An 18,368-nucleotide genomic window follows, 5' to 3' on the forward strand; every position below is an offset into this window, starting at 1 on the left:
ATAGAGGTACTCCAAAAAAAATTATATGGAGAGTACTTAAAAAACTAATTAAAAAAAAAACATGTACATAAAAAAGGAAATATGGAAAAAAGAGGCAAAAGATAAAAGGAAAACAAAAGGAAAAAAAATAGAAATTAACCATGATCGCCAAAGAAAAAACACCAACAACACAAATAATAACCATCCACACAAACTCATCCATTTGCTATGCAAACGCTGTTATTAATCGCCCTCTAATAACTCAGTGATCGGAGATATCAAGACAGTTTTATTGTCAATATGTTGATATCTCTGGTCGATTGAAGATTTACACACATGTACCCATGACCTGGTGTAACATACATTTCGTACATTATTCTACAAACCAAATCACACAAGTGGCGCGAGCCCCATAAAGGATCGCGCTCCTGAACGTCGTCGACCTGCGTAATAACAATATCTTTTTTTCTTTTGTCTATTTTCTTTCACGTTAAAACAAATAAAAACCAAACCAAAACTCAATAATGTGCTTGCTCCACTCATCGATATATCCTTAAAAATCAATAAAAAATTATACAAATTATGAAATTGTATAAATTTTGAAATCCTGTCGAACCGAAACCAATTAAATTGAACCGTTCACCAAAAACAACGCAAAATATATAAATAAAAAAATTGGGACAATAGCCGCGTTCAAAATGGCATTCAGCGCCGAAATCCAAGCCACTAGGCCCAAGAGCGAATCTAGCAACAACAACAACAACCAACAACAAGACCAAACCAAGAGCAACAACAACAAGAAGAGAACCAACTGCGATTACAGTAACGGTACCAGCACGAGCAACAACCACACCGAGTGCCGAAAATCTCAGAGATATAATATTGATGATCCAGGAGCCAGCACGGGTTCAGGCAACAACATACGCGGATCAGGAGAAAGACGTAACAACCTCTGGCGAGAGAATCTACTCGTCCAATTGCAACTGCTCGCGGATGAGAACAGAGCAAACAGCGCCTACGAAGGATTTGCCACAGTCGACACCGACTACAACGTCAACAACAATACCAATCGTTATAAATACGCATCCGAATCCAAGAATAATATTGATCAAGGTGCCCACGCACAGCAACAGCAGCAACAACAGCAACAACAACAACAAGAGCAACAGGCCAGAGCCAACGGCGCCTCGTACTCGTCTGATAAGAATACCCTTTTTACCAGGGTCGGTACCAACACCGTCTTCAGTGAAACGTGCTTTGCCTACAGCGAGCTCTTTAGTAAGCTTTACAACTTCGGGGACAGCATCCCGTATCGCGACGCAAACCTTGTCAGCGACTGGGATAATATACCCACCAGAGAAGTGCTCGAGCAGCTCATACTCTTTGTTAAATCAAGTCACAAGCGGACAGGCTATAGGTCCACCGACTTTGTCAAAGACAGCGGAGACAACGGTGACGCAAACGGTACAGGTTTCGAGCATGCCCAAGACATTGGCGTCAATGGCTGGTATACAGCTGACAGGTGTAGATATGGAGTCCCACCAGGATATGAGTGGAGCAATGCCTACTGCTACAGTTGAAGAGATAGATGTTCCGGTGTTCATTGATGGTGAGTACTGTGTTTATGTGTGTAATTCGTACCCAGCACTCTCTCATTACTGTTCAAAAACATATCGATTACTCGTATATCGAATCATTGCCAAAAAAAGAAAAACAATCAGTTAGAGAAAGAGTCGGATAGCAGGCATTGAGCTACGTCCACTTGCCTTTCTCGAGGCATGTTGAACGTGGCTCTGCCCATGACATCGAGGTACATTACCACGAGTTGATGAAGTGGAAGATCACAGTGCAATGACCCATTGAAGAAATGTGCGCAGTCAACTGAGTTAAAGATCTATGCATTACATCAGATCAGTTGTGGTCGAAGGTCCCCCTATTCACCTTCCTCCACAACTCTTTTGACTGCAATGACCGATCTGGTTTCACATTCATTTAGAATCTCAATTTTACTACCAGTTTTTAAATAATTATTAGAATGTTGTTATAATTTTACTTTTGAGGGTTCAATGTCTTTTAACAAAAGCAAATTCCACAGAATTTCATCTCTCAATATAGGAAGCATATAGTAAATATTTTAAAGTCTTGAATCATCAAGAGAACTGTTGTCACTTTTTTTTTTAAATATAAAGTGGGGGAAAAAAAATAAACCTGTTGCCGGTTTTTTCCTTTTGCTTAAATCAATCTAGTAGTCTCTTTTCTTTTGATTGAAATATTAAAAATATATATATTTTAAAATGTACTCTTTAGTATAATCTCAAATGTAGGAGAGGTTCGATGCATTAAAGTTTATATTTTTTGAGTCCATATGATATGACTCAACATATTTAAAGTCGTCTCCTTATCATATGCCTTATTTTAATTTATTTCGAATTTTTGAAAACGTATAGTTGTCAGTCAATGTTGTAATTCGGAAAACTGTTTAAGAGGCTGCCCTATTTATATGACAGATTGCAATATAATTCGCCCTTGTCGCAGATATTAAATATTCTGCAAATTTATTAGTCATTAATTGGCAAATAATTTTTATACATATTCCCCCTCCTCCCTCTTTTCGGTATGCTTTTCACTTTCGGTTTTGAATTAAGTATAAGCGCAGTCTACGCGCTTTTCAAATATATGAGTCATGCCATTTTCTGGCGATAACAACAATGGCTCTTCTAACTGCGTAGTTTGTAATAACAATGGACAATGCACATATAAATGCATTATTATGGATACATACAGTATACATATATAATTTTTTTTCCACTTAAGAATATTTATATTTCTATGGTTAAAGATGACAAGCATCTATGTTACCAAAATCTGTATATGTACATATTTATATACATATATGTATATGTACATGCATCGGTCTGCATAGACATTTGCCAAAACATATACAAATATTTATGTATATGCATGTATTTCAAATAATTTAAAATTCACCTTAGCTAATAGAGCATTTTCGTTTCAGTTGATATGATTCATGTAGGGGTGAAAAAATTCTTGAAACAGTTCAGAAATTTACAATGTCACACCACATATTGTTTTTATATAAACATGCATACATAAATTTATTTCCCTTATGTCTTATTTTGCAATACATGCACATTTAAATGGCTGTACAAATCGTGTAAACTCCACCCCCAACAGCCCATTTCATACTCAATCTTTATCAGTTTTGTTGTTGTCAAGAAATCGTTTACCTTTAATGGGCATGTCCCATTGTGCAGTTTTACTTACAAATTTGTATAGAAGAACTTTATACATAAAAAAAATATATATAATTCAAATGCATATTTATGTTCATTATTATAATATAATGTTTAACATACATATATTGATAGTCTTTGTCTAAATACATCGACGTATGAATACGTGCGTATGTATAATAAACATGTGCATATTACACATACGTAACAGCAAAAATGCAGTTTTTTTTACAAATACGCATAATTTTTAATTAGATATGTATTAAAACTGTATAAATATTTATTTGTAGTTAGATTTGTTTGCCACACGTGTTCAAACATGTGAAATTGGCATTGATTTTTGATAGTTTTTCAATCCTTTGCCCAATTGTTGTGAAATTCGATTAGCATGATCTGCAGAATTTGAGAGAGCGGCATGTAAAGAGAGCGCAAAGCCCTTGTTTTTTTCACCACTGTTGGAGTACGTGAGCGCGCTTTCTCACTCTCTGTATCTCTCTCTCACTCTGCCCCTTTTGGGGTATCCAAGACAGATACCAGCTACCTATCTCTTTTCCCCCAACTAAAGAGAGACAGCTGACTGGTGCCGGCCGGTTTTGGCGCTCTCACAGATACATTTATATGGATGCACGTACATATGTACACATGTATATACACACATAGAGAATTAAACATTGCGTATACGCAAAGTGCAACCAACAAACAGCAGTGTAAATATTCAATATTTATGCAATTATTTGATATATAGTACACTTTTTTTTATTTATATTTTAGTTTGAGTCATTAGGCCCACAAATTAGAAAAAAAGCACAAATAGTTAATTGCTTTGTTTATAATTCTTAGTGCATGTAAAAACACATGTATGCAACTAACTCCACAGATGAATATACATTCATATATACAGACAAAAATGAAACAAAGCATTTGGTTAATTCGCGAACTTTCGCTGCTCTGATGAAATTCTAAATGCTTCTGTATTGGTGCATTAAATGTCTCAAAACTAAAGTTATTGGTTAATAACATCTTCAGCCTATGCTCATGTCCAACAATGTTGTGTATGTAATTGTCGAAGAACAATTCCCAATCAGACACACATGTGCAAGAGCGAGACAACAATAGTTGTATTAAACACTTGTTGGCTCTCCCAACTGTTGTTAGTGTAGGGCAGGTTGCGCATAAGTATTAGTGTTGCTGTTGCTGTTGCTGCTCGTCTGCTCTCTCGCTCTCGCGATCTTTTAGCCACCACACAGCCGGTAAACAGTGTGTGTTGCGATTTGCACCACTTCAGTTTTCGTTTGTATCTTGAGCCGTGAAGAGCGTTTTGAACGACGTCGCTACCGTAGTGTTGCCAAAAGGTAAATATAAATTTACCAAAATAATATATTTTATTCGATTTAAATTATTTTCTCGGAAATTTAACAAGTTACATGTCGAAGAGATTTAATTTATTTTTGAACAGAAATATATTAAATTGTATTTTGGTGTCAGATTTATCATTTTTATATCTATATTGCCAAATAACACAAATGTACCAAAATAATATGTTTTATTCGATTTAAATTATTTTCTCGGAAATTTAATTTATTTTTGAACAGAAAAATATTAAATAGTATTTTGTTGGCAGATTTACCATTTTATTATCTATTGTTGCAGAGTGATTCATGCACTTTAAATGACCACAGTTCAAAATAACGTTTAACTATTTCAAATTTTAGTGACCGGCGAGCTACCAAACACATATATATTGTATGTGAATATTATATGGACATGTATTGACTAGTTTAAAGATTCTGCAATAAAATTCAAAGAATCTAAAACAAAACAAATGTTAAACGTTTAGCAATCAGTTCATCCCCCATTCTGAGTAATATGACCTACAGGTCGAGGTACCAAACACATAATATCTTTGTATGTGAATATTATATTGACTAGTTTATAGATTCTGCAATAAAATGCAAAGAGCCTAAAACAAAACAAATGTTAAACGTTTAGCAATCAGTTCATCCCCCATTCTGACTAATATGACCTACAGCAAGAGCTGCGCGAAGCAGACATGAACGATCATGTTCGTTTGTGGCGTACGTCAGAAGTCTCTGTTCATATGATTGTGTAGCACGCGCGATTCTCTTTCCCTGCTTATTTCTCACTCTCCCTCTCTCAATTCTCTCTCTCTCTCTTTCTCTCTCTCTCTTTAAACCGGCTGATATTCAGTTGTGACTAGCGATTTATTTACAATTTGAAAGAATTTATTATTTTTATATCTAATTATATAGGTAAACTTATTAAATTAGCTTACATTTTCATTAACAATTTTTTTTATTTATTATTATTGCATCTTTTAATGCCAATTGATATTTTGTTTTCGTTTTTCTGCTTGAATTTCACAACAAATTTGAGCAAGCGAGATAGCGAGTGAGTCAACAGGCAGTGTACAACTAGATATCTCACTCACTCATATAATGTGGTCACTTAAAAGTATGCAACAGATTTTTGTGAATGAATAAAAGCTAATCGATCAGGTGCATACTTTGCAATACTTAGAACAAATTAAAAATGAATGTGAATGAAATGAAATTTTAAATTTATGAATTTATTTTAGCTGGTCATTACAACAACATTCGGAAATTTGAATCATTAAATCAATTTAGAAACACAGACACACACATACGTACATGCACTTTAAGTATTTTCGTTTGTATTAACAATATTTTGTATTTTCCGTAGAATACCTGCAAAACATAGAAGCATCGTCATCAACGAGCAGCAGCAACAAAAGTGAGGAGAACGGAAAAGAGATTTGTAGTGAGACGGATATATTTGACTTTGACTTTGATATAAACTTGATTGCCGAGGATCTCATTGAGCGGAAGGAAATGGATCAGTGCAGTCAGAACATGGATATCATTTACAGCGACAACATCAACAACGACTTAGACATGGATGAACTACAGTTTTCACAACTACTGGATGAGGGAGGAGAGGAGGCAATTGACGTTGGCACAATGGGCAACGGCATCGATATTAATCCTCAAATGGATTCCGATTTGAGCAATCTTTTGATCGGCGAGCAGAATCCTATGCTTAGTAACTATTCGCAGGGCTCCTTGCTATCATCAAGCCAAACCAAATTCATTAACGAGCTGCCAATGCTGGCCGACGAGAATAGCATGGAAACCAACTACTACGGCTCCAGTCAGGCTTCCCTTGGCTTCGGCATCAGTCTGTTGGATCTGCCTAGCGAAGGTGTTGGTCTCGTCTGCCAGGACGTCTCATCCACTTCCTGTGTGGGCGTCAAGCGCACAGCTTCCATGGCTGGTCTCGTTCCCATTGCCGAATCGATGCCACAGAAACGTAACAACCTCATGCTCAACATCAACAAATCGCTGATTTACCAACCAGATAACATCAACACTCCTGAGATAATCGAACAGGTTCTCAATCTGGATGAGGTAAGTTACGCTAGCATTACTCTGAACTCATTGAGTCCATCACTAACTGTCCTCTTTTTTCGGTCCACAGCAAAACTCAGCGACCAACATCGCCACTCAAGACAGCATCTATGAGGATCTTCGTAGCACAGAAGAGAACACCGCCTTCACCGTATTCCAAGATTTCTCAGCGCCAAATACACCCTATAGCGCCTATTCAGTCAGTACCAGCACATCAACCTCCAACGCACCCACCTGCCACACCGGCTTTGGTGGCCTCATCACCGCACCAGGTTCACCCGCATTGTCGACAGCCAGCACATCTCAGTTCAGTGCCTCAGCAACTAGCAGCAGCGGAACCAAGCGCAAGCGCGGTCGTCCAGCCAAGGAGCACGCTGACGGACCCGATCCGGAGCTGATGTCGCAGATGACAGGGGAGGAGCTTAAGCAGTATCAGGATCGTATTAAGAACAACGAAGCGAGTCGCGTTTCGCGCCGGAAGACCAAGAACCGTGAGGATGCTGAAAAACTAGAGGAGGACGAACTGTTGGCCAAATTTAAAGAGCTTAGTGCCATTCTACAGAGGATATCGGGTGACAGGAAGCTACTTGAAGATCATCTCATGCAAAAACACCACCGAAATAGCACTTATGTCAAGCCCGAGCCGGAGCACTAAGATTCTCAATAGCCATGCCATAGTCAAACTGTCGTACCTCTTTTATGTCGCATATTGCGACACATTACTGTAGTTGTTAATTAAGGTTTAATCCATTGTTAAGTTAAGGTTGTCGTTAAAGTCGCTGTAGTTTGTGGTTCCCACTCAAGGAGCCACAAAAAAAAAACACACAAAACAACATCAAATCAATTTTGAGAAAATTGATTTAAAACTCTATTTGTAGTATCAACTTAGTGATTATGCATACTTACAAAGCGCCTCATTTTAATCAATGCGCGAGATTTTTATATTTTTTTTTATTCCTTATTAGTACTTGATTTATTATGTTTGCAAATGTCAAATTTTAACCACATGTTTTTATACTTATGTTATATGTATTAATTGTAATCAAAAATTCGTTAAATACGTACTCGTATACATCTGCTAATCGCGGACTAGGAATTAATTACAATTATTATTACAAGTGAAATGTTTATCCTTTTATCATCAACACAAAATTGTTACAAAAAAACCCACAAAAAAAAAATATGAAATCACATTTAAATATTGTTAAAGAGAATGCATAAAACTATATTCCAAGTATATATTTTATAATTATTATATACAAATAATCATATAAATAAAGCGCATGAGCCCATAGCCATGCCCAAATCAAAGATATTTATGTGTAATTTTCTATGCGGGAACGAAGATTAACGTTAAAGTTTTTATTCAAAGTTTGTACTGCTAAAAGGTTTGTTTATTGCACATAAAAATTATTTTAATCGTCAAATTGTTATATAGAACTGATAAACCATTCGGGAATTGGATTTAAATGAATTTAAACACGACGTCATCTCGCATAGATGTTGGGATAGATTGAGATATAAGACAAATAGCCAGTGGATCAGAAAACCAACCCGGATAGAGTAGCACCTGTTTGTGGATTGGCCAATTTACGTTGAGATTCAGCCAATTTGGGTTGAAGCGCTTAGTACAGATAATAAACAATATAACATCGGCAGTGCAATTTGTTGTGTGTGTTGTTGTTCCATTGTTGCGTGCCTTCAGTCATTTTGTCATTGATGTTGCGCCTCGTTAGTTGTGCAAATATTTGAAATGGCATCGCACGCTGAATGAAATCAAATCGAGATTACAGCCTACGCAGTGCTCCCTTCGGTTTTCTGATAATGCAGGAACCTTAATCCTTGGAAGGCCTGTGCAGAAGCGTTCGTTGCGTGGCAAGCAAACAGAAGCCAGTTCCTGGGCTGCACCTTGTATGCGAATCGCATGAAGATGCATGAGTAGAGCGTCAGAGCTGCAAAACATTGATAAGAATTGGCTAAAGTATTTGACAACATAGATAAGAATTGGTTAAAGTGTTCGACAACTATTCAATGGACACTTTGCTTATCAGCGAACGTGTCTGCTGCCTGTATCTAGCTTATCAGGACAAGGTTCCGATTAACATGAACTAATAAAGCATTGTGTCTATGAAACCATCTCTGATAACGAAATCTTTAGTGGAAAGTTTTGCAGCTGCCATAATATACTTAATAAACAGGTTTAGCGACAAGTTAAATATCGACAGACTTACCTAATGTCATCTTGCCGGAGATAAACTTGGGACTCTTTTGCGTATCAGCAATAGCAGCTATTGGGATGCCCCAGTTGGCCACTGGTCCCCAAAAGTGGGTGCTCATAAAGTAATTTCTCCACTCCTTGGCGGAACTGGTGGACATTGTGCGTCTCACTGACATCTTGATAGCTTTACGATTGAACGCTGCAACGATGAGATCGCTGAGATGAGAAAGCTCAGGGTTAATGTTATTTGCACAATCGCTATAGAGAATGCTCAAGGTCTTACAGGTTGTTCTGTCTGCGTTGTTGTTGTCTTTATTTGCGAATGCTGGATAAAACTGAGCGTAAATAAAAGATATTTCGTACTTAAAATTTGATAACTATTGTCGAAAGTTATGTAAATGTAATGATCACAAATTTCCTACTTAGAATTTGAAAACTATTGTCGAAAGTTATGTAAATGTAATGTTGATAAGACAATAATATACGCAGCACTGCCTGCTCACTCGTCTGAATAAAAAAACAACTAATTAATTAGGTGGCAGCCACTGTTGCCAGCTTGGCTATTTTATAGCTAGATCTGGCTAATTTCAGAATACATTTGCTAGAAAAATTTTAAGATTGCTATTAGATAGAAATATGGCTATTTTTAATATATATTCAATTAAGTCTTGATATTAGTATTTTTTGTAAAACTGTGCGAATCTGTCCACAATAACAAATGTAGAAGGTTTCTTGCCAGAAACAGCTATTTCCCCCTAAAAACTGTCCAGCAATGGTTTGGAAGAATGCCACCAGGTGCAAAGGCTGCCACCGTACAAAATTTTCAGATCTGGCAGCTTGTTCTAATTTAATCATATTGACAATTTGGTTGCATCCAAGAAAATTCACCTAATTTTGAAATTTTCTTAATATTGAAGATAGAAGTTTTTAAATTTTTGCAGAGTTTTTGTTAGTTGTTTTCGATTTTTTTATTATTTTTTTAGACTTAAATTTATAACTTCTTTCCCCTGTGGGTGACGAACTTTAAAGCTTCATAAAAATGTTTTCCTTAATTTAATCTTATTTCAAATTTAAAATTTTCATCAAATTATTAATTTACTTCAAAATTATTGCATATTGAAAATTACATTCATCTATATTTAAATTTTCCAGTGAGGCCACACGCGACCAATAACACGTTCTAATAAATACTGATTTAGTGTTTTTTAATTTTCATCTGATATACCTGAACAGTCTGGTATATTTTAGGTATAAAATGTAACGACATTACTCCTTAATTAGCATTTTGCTCCTCACTTAACGCGCGCATTTGAAATTTTTCTTAGTGCCGGTGCTAAGAAAGTTGGCTGTATTTTAGCAATTTTGAATCTCAAATTCAGCTATTTTTCGGAAGCTTTCCAGCCAGAAACAAAAATTTTCGATTTGGTTAACCAAATAAGAAAAATAGCTGAAAGTCATCCGATAAAAATAGCTAAAATTGCGATGCAAAATAGCTAAGTGTTCGAATATGGTCACCCTGCAGTTAACCAAGAGATTAGCGCGTGTTATCGATTTTTTTAACAAGTTCAAATCTTAATTGTTAACCGTTATTTTACGAGAATTTTTACTGTAATAAAAATACTTGTTTTTTACTTAAGCCCACAATTAAATGACTAAAAATATAACAATAATAGAAAATAGTGTATTTAATATGTCTTTGAAGAAGAAAGGTTCTTAACAATTTTTGTGAATACTAAAAGCTATTAATTAATTTAATATTTATTGGACCAATTTAAGCACTTATCTGTTTTTTACAATACAACCGACAGTAATAGGATTAAACTAAAATAAAAGGGAAAAGAATTCAAAATTTAAGACCTTCCTATTATTATGGTAAGAATAATTTGACAAAGCTTAAATTAAATTACAATTTATGTCGTTTATGTAGTATTTGATCTGTTGCTTTCTTCCTTGTTTTCTTTTGTTGTACATTAGATTTTATTGTTCTATTTTGTAAGCAAACAATTGTTGAATCAGCCAAGTTGTTTTGATTGTTTACATTGTAGTTAATTACTGAAAGCATTTTTAGGTATTTGTTGCACTTGACTTGGCTTATCACTGCACCAAGGCAACCTATATAAAGTCGAGATAGTCCAACAGAATGGCATCAGTTTGTGGTAAAATGAAACTTCAGCTTACAATCGGTTTGGCTCTCTTGGCAGCTTGCTGTTTGACCAATGCCTACCAAGGCGATGGTCAACCAGGTTGTAAAACGCAGCAGGAAATTGACATTGGCGTCTTCCGCGACAACTGGGATGCCACGTCCTTCTGGAAGTGTGAGACACTCAACGAGCCTGCTAGCAAGATGCGTTGTCCGGATGAGATGGGCTACATGGATAGTCTGAAGGACTGCGTTATCTGGGATGACTGGAAGTGGGAAAAGCCGGCCCCACCTCTAAGCGAGGTTGACCAGTAAACGATACACCTTCTTTTACAAATCTAAACGTGACATTTAATTATTGTCATTGAATTGAATATAAAAAATGCGCTAGGCGGCTGTTAAACGCAACAGAGAGACGAATTAAACAAATTTGAAGTCTAAATGTGGGGGAAGTAGGGGACTAATCGCGTGTGCGAAGGCCCCAAATGGAGGTACGACGTGTGCCAACCGTTGGACGTCCCACCGAGCTGTGTATAAACTTGTTGATACCGATTTTAGGCATCTGTTTCTCCAGCACCTCCATGGCGGCTTCAGAAAGCATGCCAAAAATATCCAGATAGGTGAGTGAAGGCATGTTTTTTAGTTCTCTGGAAAGGACAAAAGAGTTGACATGATGTTGTGGGCCATTACTGAACAAGCTTACATAAAATTTGTGGCGGGAATGAGATAACAACGAGAGACGGACAAATACTCGAGGCTGTTGAATTTCATAATTGCAGCAAGAGCTGCCGGCGTGAGGCTGTTGCAGTCCGAAAGATCCAGTTCCAGCAATTGTGGACAGCGTTTCTGCAACGTCATAACATCTGAAAGAAATCAAGAAACAGCTGGAATGGATCTACGTATAAAACAATGTATAAAATCACTCACGGGAATCGAAGAGCACTCGACGGCATCCGGCCACATTAAGGCGAATTATGTTGGACGGAGTGTGGGTAACAAGTGCAGTGACAGCATCGGCACTTAGATCAGTCCATGAAATGTTTAGGCTGTTGAGTTTGGTCAGCGACTCCATCATCTGACGCACACAGTTGGCATTGAGGCCATTTGCCATGGACAAATTGAGTGTCTCCAGCGAAGTGTTCTGTGCAATCTCAAAACAAATGTCATCATTAAGATCTGCATGCTCCAGACTTAGTTTCTTCAGTTGACGACAATGGGCTAATAGTGTGTGCAGCGAGCTAAGTGAAATTGAGGCAAGACTGAGGTCCAAGTATTGCAAACGCGATTGGAAGTCTATGGAAGATGGTCCGCATGTAAATGCTGGTTCTTGTATCTGTTAGAAAGAAGTGAACATTAGATTGGTAATTGGAATTGTTTGCTTGACTTACATCTGCCTGGGCCAGACGCAGTACAGGAACCCCACGTCGTACAACCTGCTCTAGGGCATTGGGACGTAATGTGCGAAGCCCCAGATCTAGGCGCGTCCACAAGGTCTCATCACGCGCACAGCAGTTGAATCGTCGACAAACGCTTGCAATGCGCAGCAAGGTTTTCTTCGGTAGCCACCTGAAGATGTCCAACAGTATCTCATCGGATAGCCTATCAAAGTAGTTGATGCCGCTGCTGATGTGGGCACACATCATTGGCGTGCGATACACAAAGAAGTTCTCGGTTGACGCCATTCGCATGGCCAGGGATTGCGAAGGCGGCGGCGGAGGCGTAGGTCTCTTCTGTTGTCGCATCAGTGCCTGCTTGCTAGTGGAGGGCAGTAGACTAAGGGTCGTCTGCTGCTGCTGATGTTGCAATTGTGGTGGCGGCAACAATGACTGAGCTTCGTTTTGATTATTGCATGTTACTGTGGCCAAGGGATTTCTAGTGCGCTTGCTCGGCGAGTTGGAGTTGCTGCCACATTCGGAGGTGTTCCCCAATGCGGTTCTTTTGGCCTGGGCTAAAGCGTGCAGTTTGTCGGCTGACTGCGACAGCAGCAGACGCTCCTGTGCATCCTCACTGAATACCTCGATTATGGTGTTGTTGACGGTGCTGTTGTCCAGCGTGGACGCCGTTGAATTAAGACTCATGCGCGTCTGTTGGTGCGACATACGTGCCGCCGTTGTGCAGGGCGTTGTCTCATTGGAGTTCTCGTCGCTGGTTGCACTTACAGCCAGTGCAATTGCTGACATTGCAGAGGAACTGCTTTCCTCGGAGTCCAACATCCCGATGCCCATTTCCTCGAGTGCCTCGAAGGTGAGCACTGAGGGGGACGAGGTGTATTCGTAGATCGACGTTTTCGTTGCGGAAACGGCGACAACAGAGCTGTTCTTACTTGTCGACCGCTTTCTGTAATGGAACATTTGAGAGACCCGAGAAGGGGGACATTCATTAAAAAGTGCTCAGCATGCAAGTAGAGGGCAGTTGCTTGGTCAGCTTGGTCAGCACGGGTCAAGCACCTTTCAATTATAAGCTGGCCCCGTTCTGACATTGCGTTTGCAATGCATGTGTGACGTCACTGGAATAGTTCGCGCCTTTTGCTGATCGGCACTTATGTGCACACACGATTTGCATGCTTGCACTTAATTGATTTATGTATACCCATATTTACCTGGCTACTGGACATAGATTTTCAATGTTTTCGGCTCCTCTGTGCTTGCGGCTACTCATATTTATTATAAAATTTCTCTTTTTGTCACGCACAAATTACGCGCTATTTTTGTATGCAGCGTTGCCATATGTTTTCAACATATTATTTTCGATGGCGCTGCCACATTTCTTAAAGCATATAAAGTTTTTCAACACACGATGTTAGCCAGCACTACGCAATTCACAGGGAAAACACAACAACAATACATCGAAAATACAGGAAAATCGCAATTTAAGCAACTTAAAAATTAGTGAGAGTTGTCGTTACCATATTAATAAATAACTAGAAATCAAAGATTACTGCAAATGAATCAAAGCTGTTTTGAGTACGAAGACCACGATTGCAACGATAACGGCGACGGCGTCTTTTTCCGCAGCGCAACTTTCGCAAGGTAAGTGGAGTGGATAAAACAAGGGCCGCTTTTGTTGCTATTTTGTGTTGCACTTTCTTTGTTGTAGCCCCAAACAACAAGTAAATAGGCATATCTGAAAGGTTGTGCAGGGCAATGACATTGCAGTTGATACGCTAAAGCCCGCCCTTTTGTTATCAGTTATCAGTTCGCACCTTAAGTCATTTAATCTGATATGTGTATTTTATAATATGATTGTCTATATTCTTTTGGTCAAGCACAGATCTGCCAAGATGAGCATACGTACGCGTGCGCTTGTCTTCTCCACGTTCTTTGGCAGCTGTTTGGCCATTGGGCTGCTACTGGTCAGTGTGACTACCAACCATTGGGTCCGGGCGTATCCAAAACGCATCAACTCAACGGAGGCCAAGGGAGATGTTAACTTTGGCTTGTTCTATGGCAGTCAATATTTGAATTTCGGAGTTGGGGAGCGATGTCATTCGATTGAAGGTGAGTTATGAAGCTAATTCTAATAAGCGCTGTGTAATTATTAACTAATTTAATCACAGTTTACTCATTTATTCGAACGGAGCACGGCGATAACAGCTTCTTTTTGTGGCTGATCACCACGCTTGGCACTGGACTGGGGCTGCTAGCTTGCGCCGTGGCTGCCATAGCTGCCGTGCTAAAGTCCGCGTCAGCCGCTAAGAAGGGCGGCACCATGGTTCTCCTGTTGGCCTCGAACATTTCAGCGGCTTGTGCTCAAGTAGTTGCTTTTGTGGCCTGGCTGGTGCAGTTCTACCAGTATCTAATACACAACGTTCTCTTAACCGAGCACCAGAAACAGCATTGGACCAGCACCGGGTTGGCCAATCTTGGCTACAGCTTCTATCTGGTTATTATTTCCACAATTGTAATTCTCATTAATATAACAATTCTACTGTATGTCAAGCGACGTGAGCATCGCGATCTTCATCGCTTAGAGCCGCTGAGTCAGGATAAAAATCAGGCGGGCATAATGCTCTACTAGCCAGATGTATCGGAAATAATAATCCTAAAGTAACCTCAAGTGAAAAATGTTCGATCAAACGATGCGGTTCAAACGAGCACCACATAATCTCAGCGGCCCACATAACTGTGCCTTACTTAATGATGCCCTATGAATGCCACATGATAAATATCGAATATATATCTCTATTTATATATATTATACAAATGTATCAATTTATATCTATATCTTATTCGTAGTCCTTAAGTCAAAATATAGTCAAGTCTGATACGCATTTTGATAGCACATCAAACTTGATAAGACAAACGCACGATATATATAACTTATAAACATACTTCTTGTATTTACATAAGTATTCGAAATGTTATATAATCCATGCATTTTTATACTCGAATCAACTTTATATACTCTTTTATGTACTCTTTGCTACAAGCTGCTAATTGACAGCTATTTATGTTTTATCATTATACAAATAAAACAATAGTCATTGTTAAGTTATAAAAAAAAAGCGTTTTCTTCCTTTTATCCCGAACACATTGAAAATGTGTAGACAGTGGTACGTCGTCTGAGGAATAATGTTCAAATATACTTCTAATATGGTTTTTCACATATACAACAGCAACAGCCGAATTAATTTACTATTTATTTATTGTTGTGCTTTATTTCACTCATTATTTTACATTGATTAAAGCTATATATATGAAAAATTTTTTGTATATTTTCTTTTTATAATGTTGATTACGTTTATTTACAAAAATTTTGTTTTTGTATGAGAAAAAAACCTTGATTTGATAAATTAATTTAGTAATTTTCGCCATATTCACCAGTCAATTTTCGTGGCTAGTTTTATTTAACTTACCAAAAAATATATTTGGGAAAATTTCTTCAAAACTTAAGGTGTAGTCAATTTAATTATTATTGAAATTAAATTTTTTTTATTCGCTTTTACAATATAACTTTGTATTCGTATTCATATGAGTTAGGATCTGCTAAGTCAGAATTTTTATATGCATAACTCATATAAGAATTGATTATTTTTTTATTAAAATAAGAACAAAAATAAAAAATTTAAGTATATTAATATTACCTTAAATTCATTAGTGAAAAGATACAAAATTTAAGTTAATCTTAAATTAAAGTACAAATAATTGTCGTTGTTTCTGAAACATACTTGGGTTTCTTTTAAAAGTCAAAATTGTTATCACAAATCAATTAAATTTTTGAATTGAACATTAAGGCATAAAATAAACTATTACAATTAATAATTATTATAAAATAAACCCTTACCACATTTTCTGATACATATTGGGCTACGGATAGGAAATAGTACTTTAAGAATTTCTCTAGGATAGAACTTTTTGTTATAGATGGGTACAGGATATCTTCTAATCGAGTACATTCGTCTGCAGCGTCAATTGAAATATTGAATCTTTCTTGCGCCGGCTGTGCTGTTGTATTCTGCCCCTGGGGAAATGAAAGTGGACAGTAGCACACGCTACACCGCGGGGCAACATCCGTGAAACCAAAAAATGCATTAAAAAAGAAATGAAACTTGAAAGAAAACTCATCTGAAAAGGAAAGCAGTCCGTGTGGCAGAGCATTGATGAATTACCCAATAGGTTTGACTTTTACCAAATGTCACAACAATTTCCTCATTGTAATTATAACGTTCCAGCTAATTACAGAACAGGACCACACCATGGGCATTAAAATCCAAGTGTCATCGCATTGCATTTTTGCAAACAAATCAATTATCTATTTCAGTTCTTCAAATATTTTTTCTCTTCTTTTTTTTTTAACTTGGTCGAGGTGTTCTTTCCATTTTTCTGAGGACCCCTGACTGATGTCTGTTTCCTTGGCAGGACAATTTGTCTGTGGCTTTGTCTTCGCACTGCGGCAGCCACTTCCTATTCCTCTTCCTATTCCAATTCCTATTCGATTGCATGCCTACGACACACAACACAGAGGACCCACACAGAGGTTTGGCCTGCTTCCTTTTGGCCCGATCGAGCCAATTATGTCATCATTAGTTTTGATTAGTTTGTTGTCTCCTGTTGATGGGAAACTGCACAAATACCTATGTTTGTTTTGGACTCTGTGGCACTTCCGGCACCACCTACTGTTTACCTTTTGGTTAGGGTCCAGCTGGGCGATGCTTTGGTGTTGTTTTGGTCGATATCTGATTGCAACTGCAATTGCAATTGCAATTGCATAATAAACAATTCGATGATGAACGTATTTTTAATTAAGGGTAAATCGGGTATTTCGACGACTGCCAAATCTATCCCTCTTCTTTCTGTCTATCTGTTCGAACCGTGACTGTCTCTGCGTCTGTGGTTTATCTGACCAAACAGATTAGGACTCACCTTGTTGTGCCATGTGTGTGGAATCTCTCCAGGCATACGAGTACATTACGCAGAGTTGTGCAAGTCCCGGCGTTAGGATACGGTTCGAAATTGCATACATTTGCATGGTGAGATAATGAAAATACGTGGTCATTAGAGAAAGATAGAAAAAGCGGACGGAAAAGAGATTAGAGTGTAGACAATCGACTTATTATGGGTGTTTATGCAGATAAACTCATCGTTTAGCGTGTGTCGGGACATACCCACTTTTCCGCCTAGGATTAGCCAAGACTCTTGGAAAATACGATTGATAAGTAGCTGGAAAATGGAAAATGTTGAGCAATGTCTGAATGTCCGGTTCTGAAGCGTGGCCTGCACAAATATAATTAGCGGGAAAATCTCATAATCGGAACGAGCACAAAAATATAATACTCATACTCATACTCATAATAGAATGAATAGAAATACCAACATGTTAGCCACACACGTTGAGTCTTGGAATTGGTGGCACTTTACTCGTGCATTCAAAACAAATACATTTCTTTATACGAACTTGTCTCTAGATTATTTTTTCGTTTCTTCGTTTTTTTTTTAATGGTCCACTTTCCCCTGGCTCTATCAGCATTGTGAAAGCATTTCCAGCAACCGCAAACAAGCGACCTAAAGAAAGCCAACAAGAGGGCCAGACAGGCAGTCTCCTATTCCTGCTGCTGTTGCTGCTGGTCAATAAATTTCCCAATTAAATCGATCCTCTGACACTTTGTATAACGGCAACGGCGACAGCTTCCACTACTGCGTTTACCCCCTGCCAGCCCCTGGGTGTGTATAAAGGTCCTCTGTGTGTGTGTGTTTGTGTGTGTGTGTATGTGAGAGGGCACAGGGGATGAGGGTTGTTCCCCGTTCCATGTTCTTCGAGGGGTTGAAACCCGTCGACGCACTTTGCTTGGTCGAGAACTGGCGCTGTGAAAGGTAGCAATTGATACCCATCGA

At 38.1% G+C, this 18,368-nt stretch overlaps 5 protein-coding genes across 7 annotated transcripts; 3 read left to right on the forward strand and 2 right to left on the reverse strand.

The window, feature by feature from the left end:
• Positions 1-719: 719 nt before the first annotated feature.
• On the forward strand, positions 720-7,845 carry LOC117790893 (serine-rich adhesin for platelets). The gene is made up of 3 exons (XM_034630502.1): positions 720-1,588; positions 5,955-6,679; positions 6,750-7,845. The coding sequence occupies exons 1-3, from the start codon at positions 865-867 to the stop codon at positions 7,332-7,334; spliced, it is 2,034 nt and encodes a 677-aa protein (XP_034486393.1). The 5' UTR covers positions 720-864; the 3' UTR covers positions 7,335-7,845.
• Positions 7,846-8,002: 157 nt separating this feature from the next.
• Positions 8,003-9,415, reverse strand: LOC117790897 (mitochondrial pyruvate carrier 1). 3 transcript variants are annotated; one of them, XM_034630505.1, is made up of 4 exons: positions 9,320-9,396; positions 9,181-9,232; positions 8,911-9,113; positions 8,003-8,631 (listed from the first exon to the last, which is right to left on the reverse strand). In XM_034630505.1, exons 3-4 carry the CDS (start codon positions 9,071-9,073, stop codon positions 8,474-8,476), a joined length of 321 nt encoding a protein of 106 aa, XP_034486396.1. In that variant the 5' UTR covers positions 9,074-9,113; positions 9,181-9,232; positions 9,320-9,396; the 3' UTR covers positions 8,003-8,473. The 3 variants fall into 3 exon arrangements, with proteins under 3 accessions (XP_034486396.1, XP_034486399.1, XP_034486397.1); XM_034630508.1 differs by having other exon boundaries at positions 8,911-9,096; positions 9,181-9,415; XM_034630506.1 differs by having other exon boundaries at positions 8,911-9,127; positions 9,181-9,415.
• Positions 9,416-10,642: 1,227 nt separating this feature from the next.
• LOC117790895 (S-phase kinase-associated protein 2) lies at positions 10,643-13,769 on the reverse strand. The gene is made up of 5 exons (XM_034630503.1): positions 13,637-13,769; positions 12,426-13,374; positions 11,965-12,370; positions 11,741-11,900; positions 10,643-11,684 (listed from the first exon to the last, which is right to left on the reverse strand). Exons 1-5 carry the CDS (start codon positions 13,693-13,695, stop codon positions 11,498-11,500), a joined length of 1,761 nt encoding a protein of 586 aa, XP_034486394.1. The 5' UTR covers positions 13,696-13,769; the 3' UTR covers positions 10,643-11,497.
• On the forward strand, positions 11,036-11,462 carry LOC117790898. Its single transcript, XM_034630509.1, has one exon. The coding sequence runs from the start codon at positions 11,038-11,040 to the stop codon at positions 11,350-11,352; it is 315 nt and encodes a 104-aa protein (XP_034486400.1). The 5' UTR covers positions 11,036-11,037; the 3' UTR covers positions 11,353-11,462.
• Positions 13,770-13,845: 76 nt separating the features above from the next.
• Positions 13,846-15,536, forward strand: LOC117790896. The gene is made up of 3 exons (XM_034630504.1): positions 13,846-14,066; positions 14,308-14,534; positions 14,594-15,536. Exons 1-3 carry the CDS (start codon positions 13,981-13,983, stop codon positions 15,052-15,054), a joined length of 774 nt encoding a protein of 257 aa, XP_034486395.1. The 5' UTR covers positions 13,846-13,980; the 3' UTR covers positions 15,055-15,536.
• The last annotated feature ends 2,832 nt before the right edge of the window (positions 15,537-18,368 follow it).

Source organism: Drosophila innubila, assembly GCF_004354385.1.
Source record: "Drosophila innubila isolate TH190305 chromosome 3R unlocalized genomic scaffold, UK_Dinn_1.0 2_E_3R, whole genome shotgun sequence".
NCBI lineage: Eukaryota > Metazoa > Arthropoda > Insecta > Diptera > Drosophilidae > Drosophila > Drosophila innubila.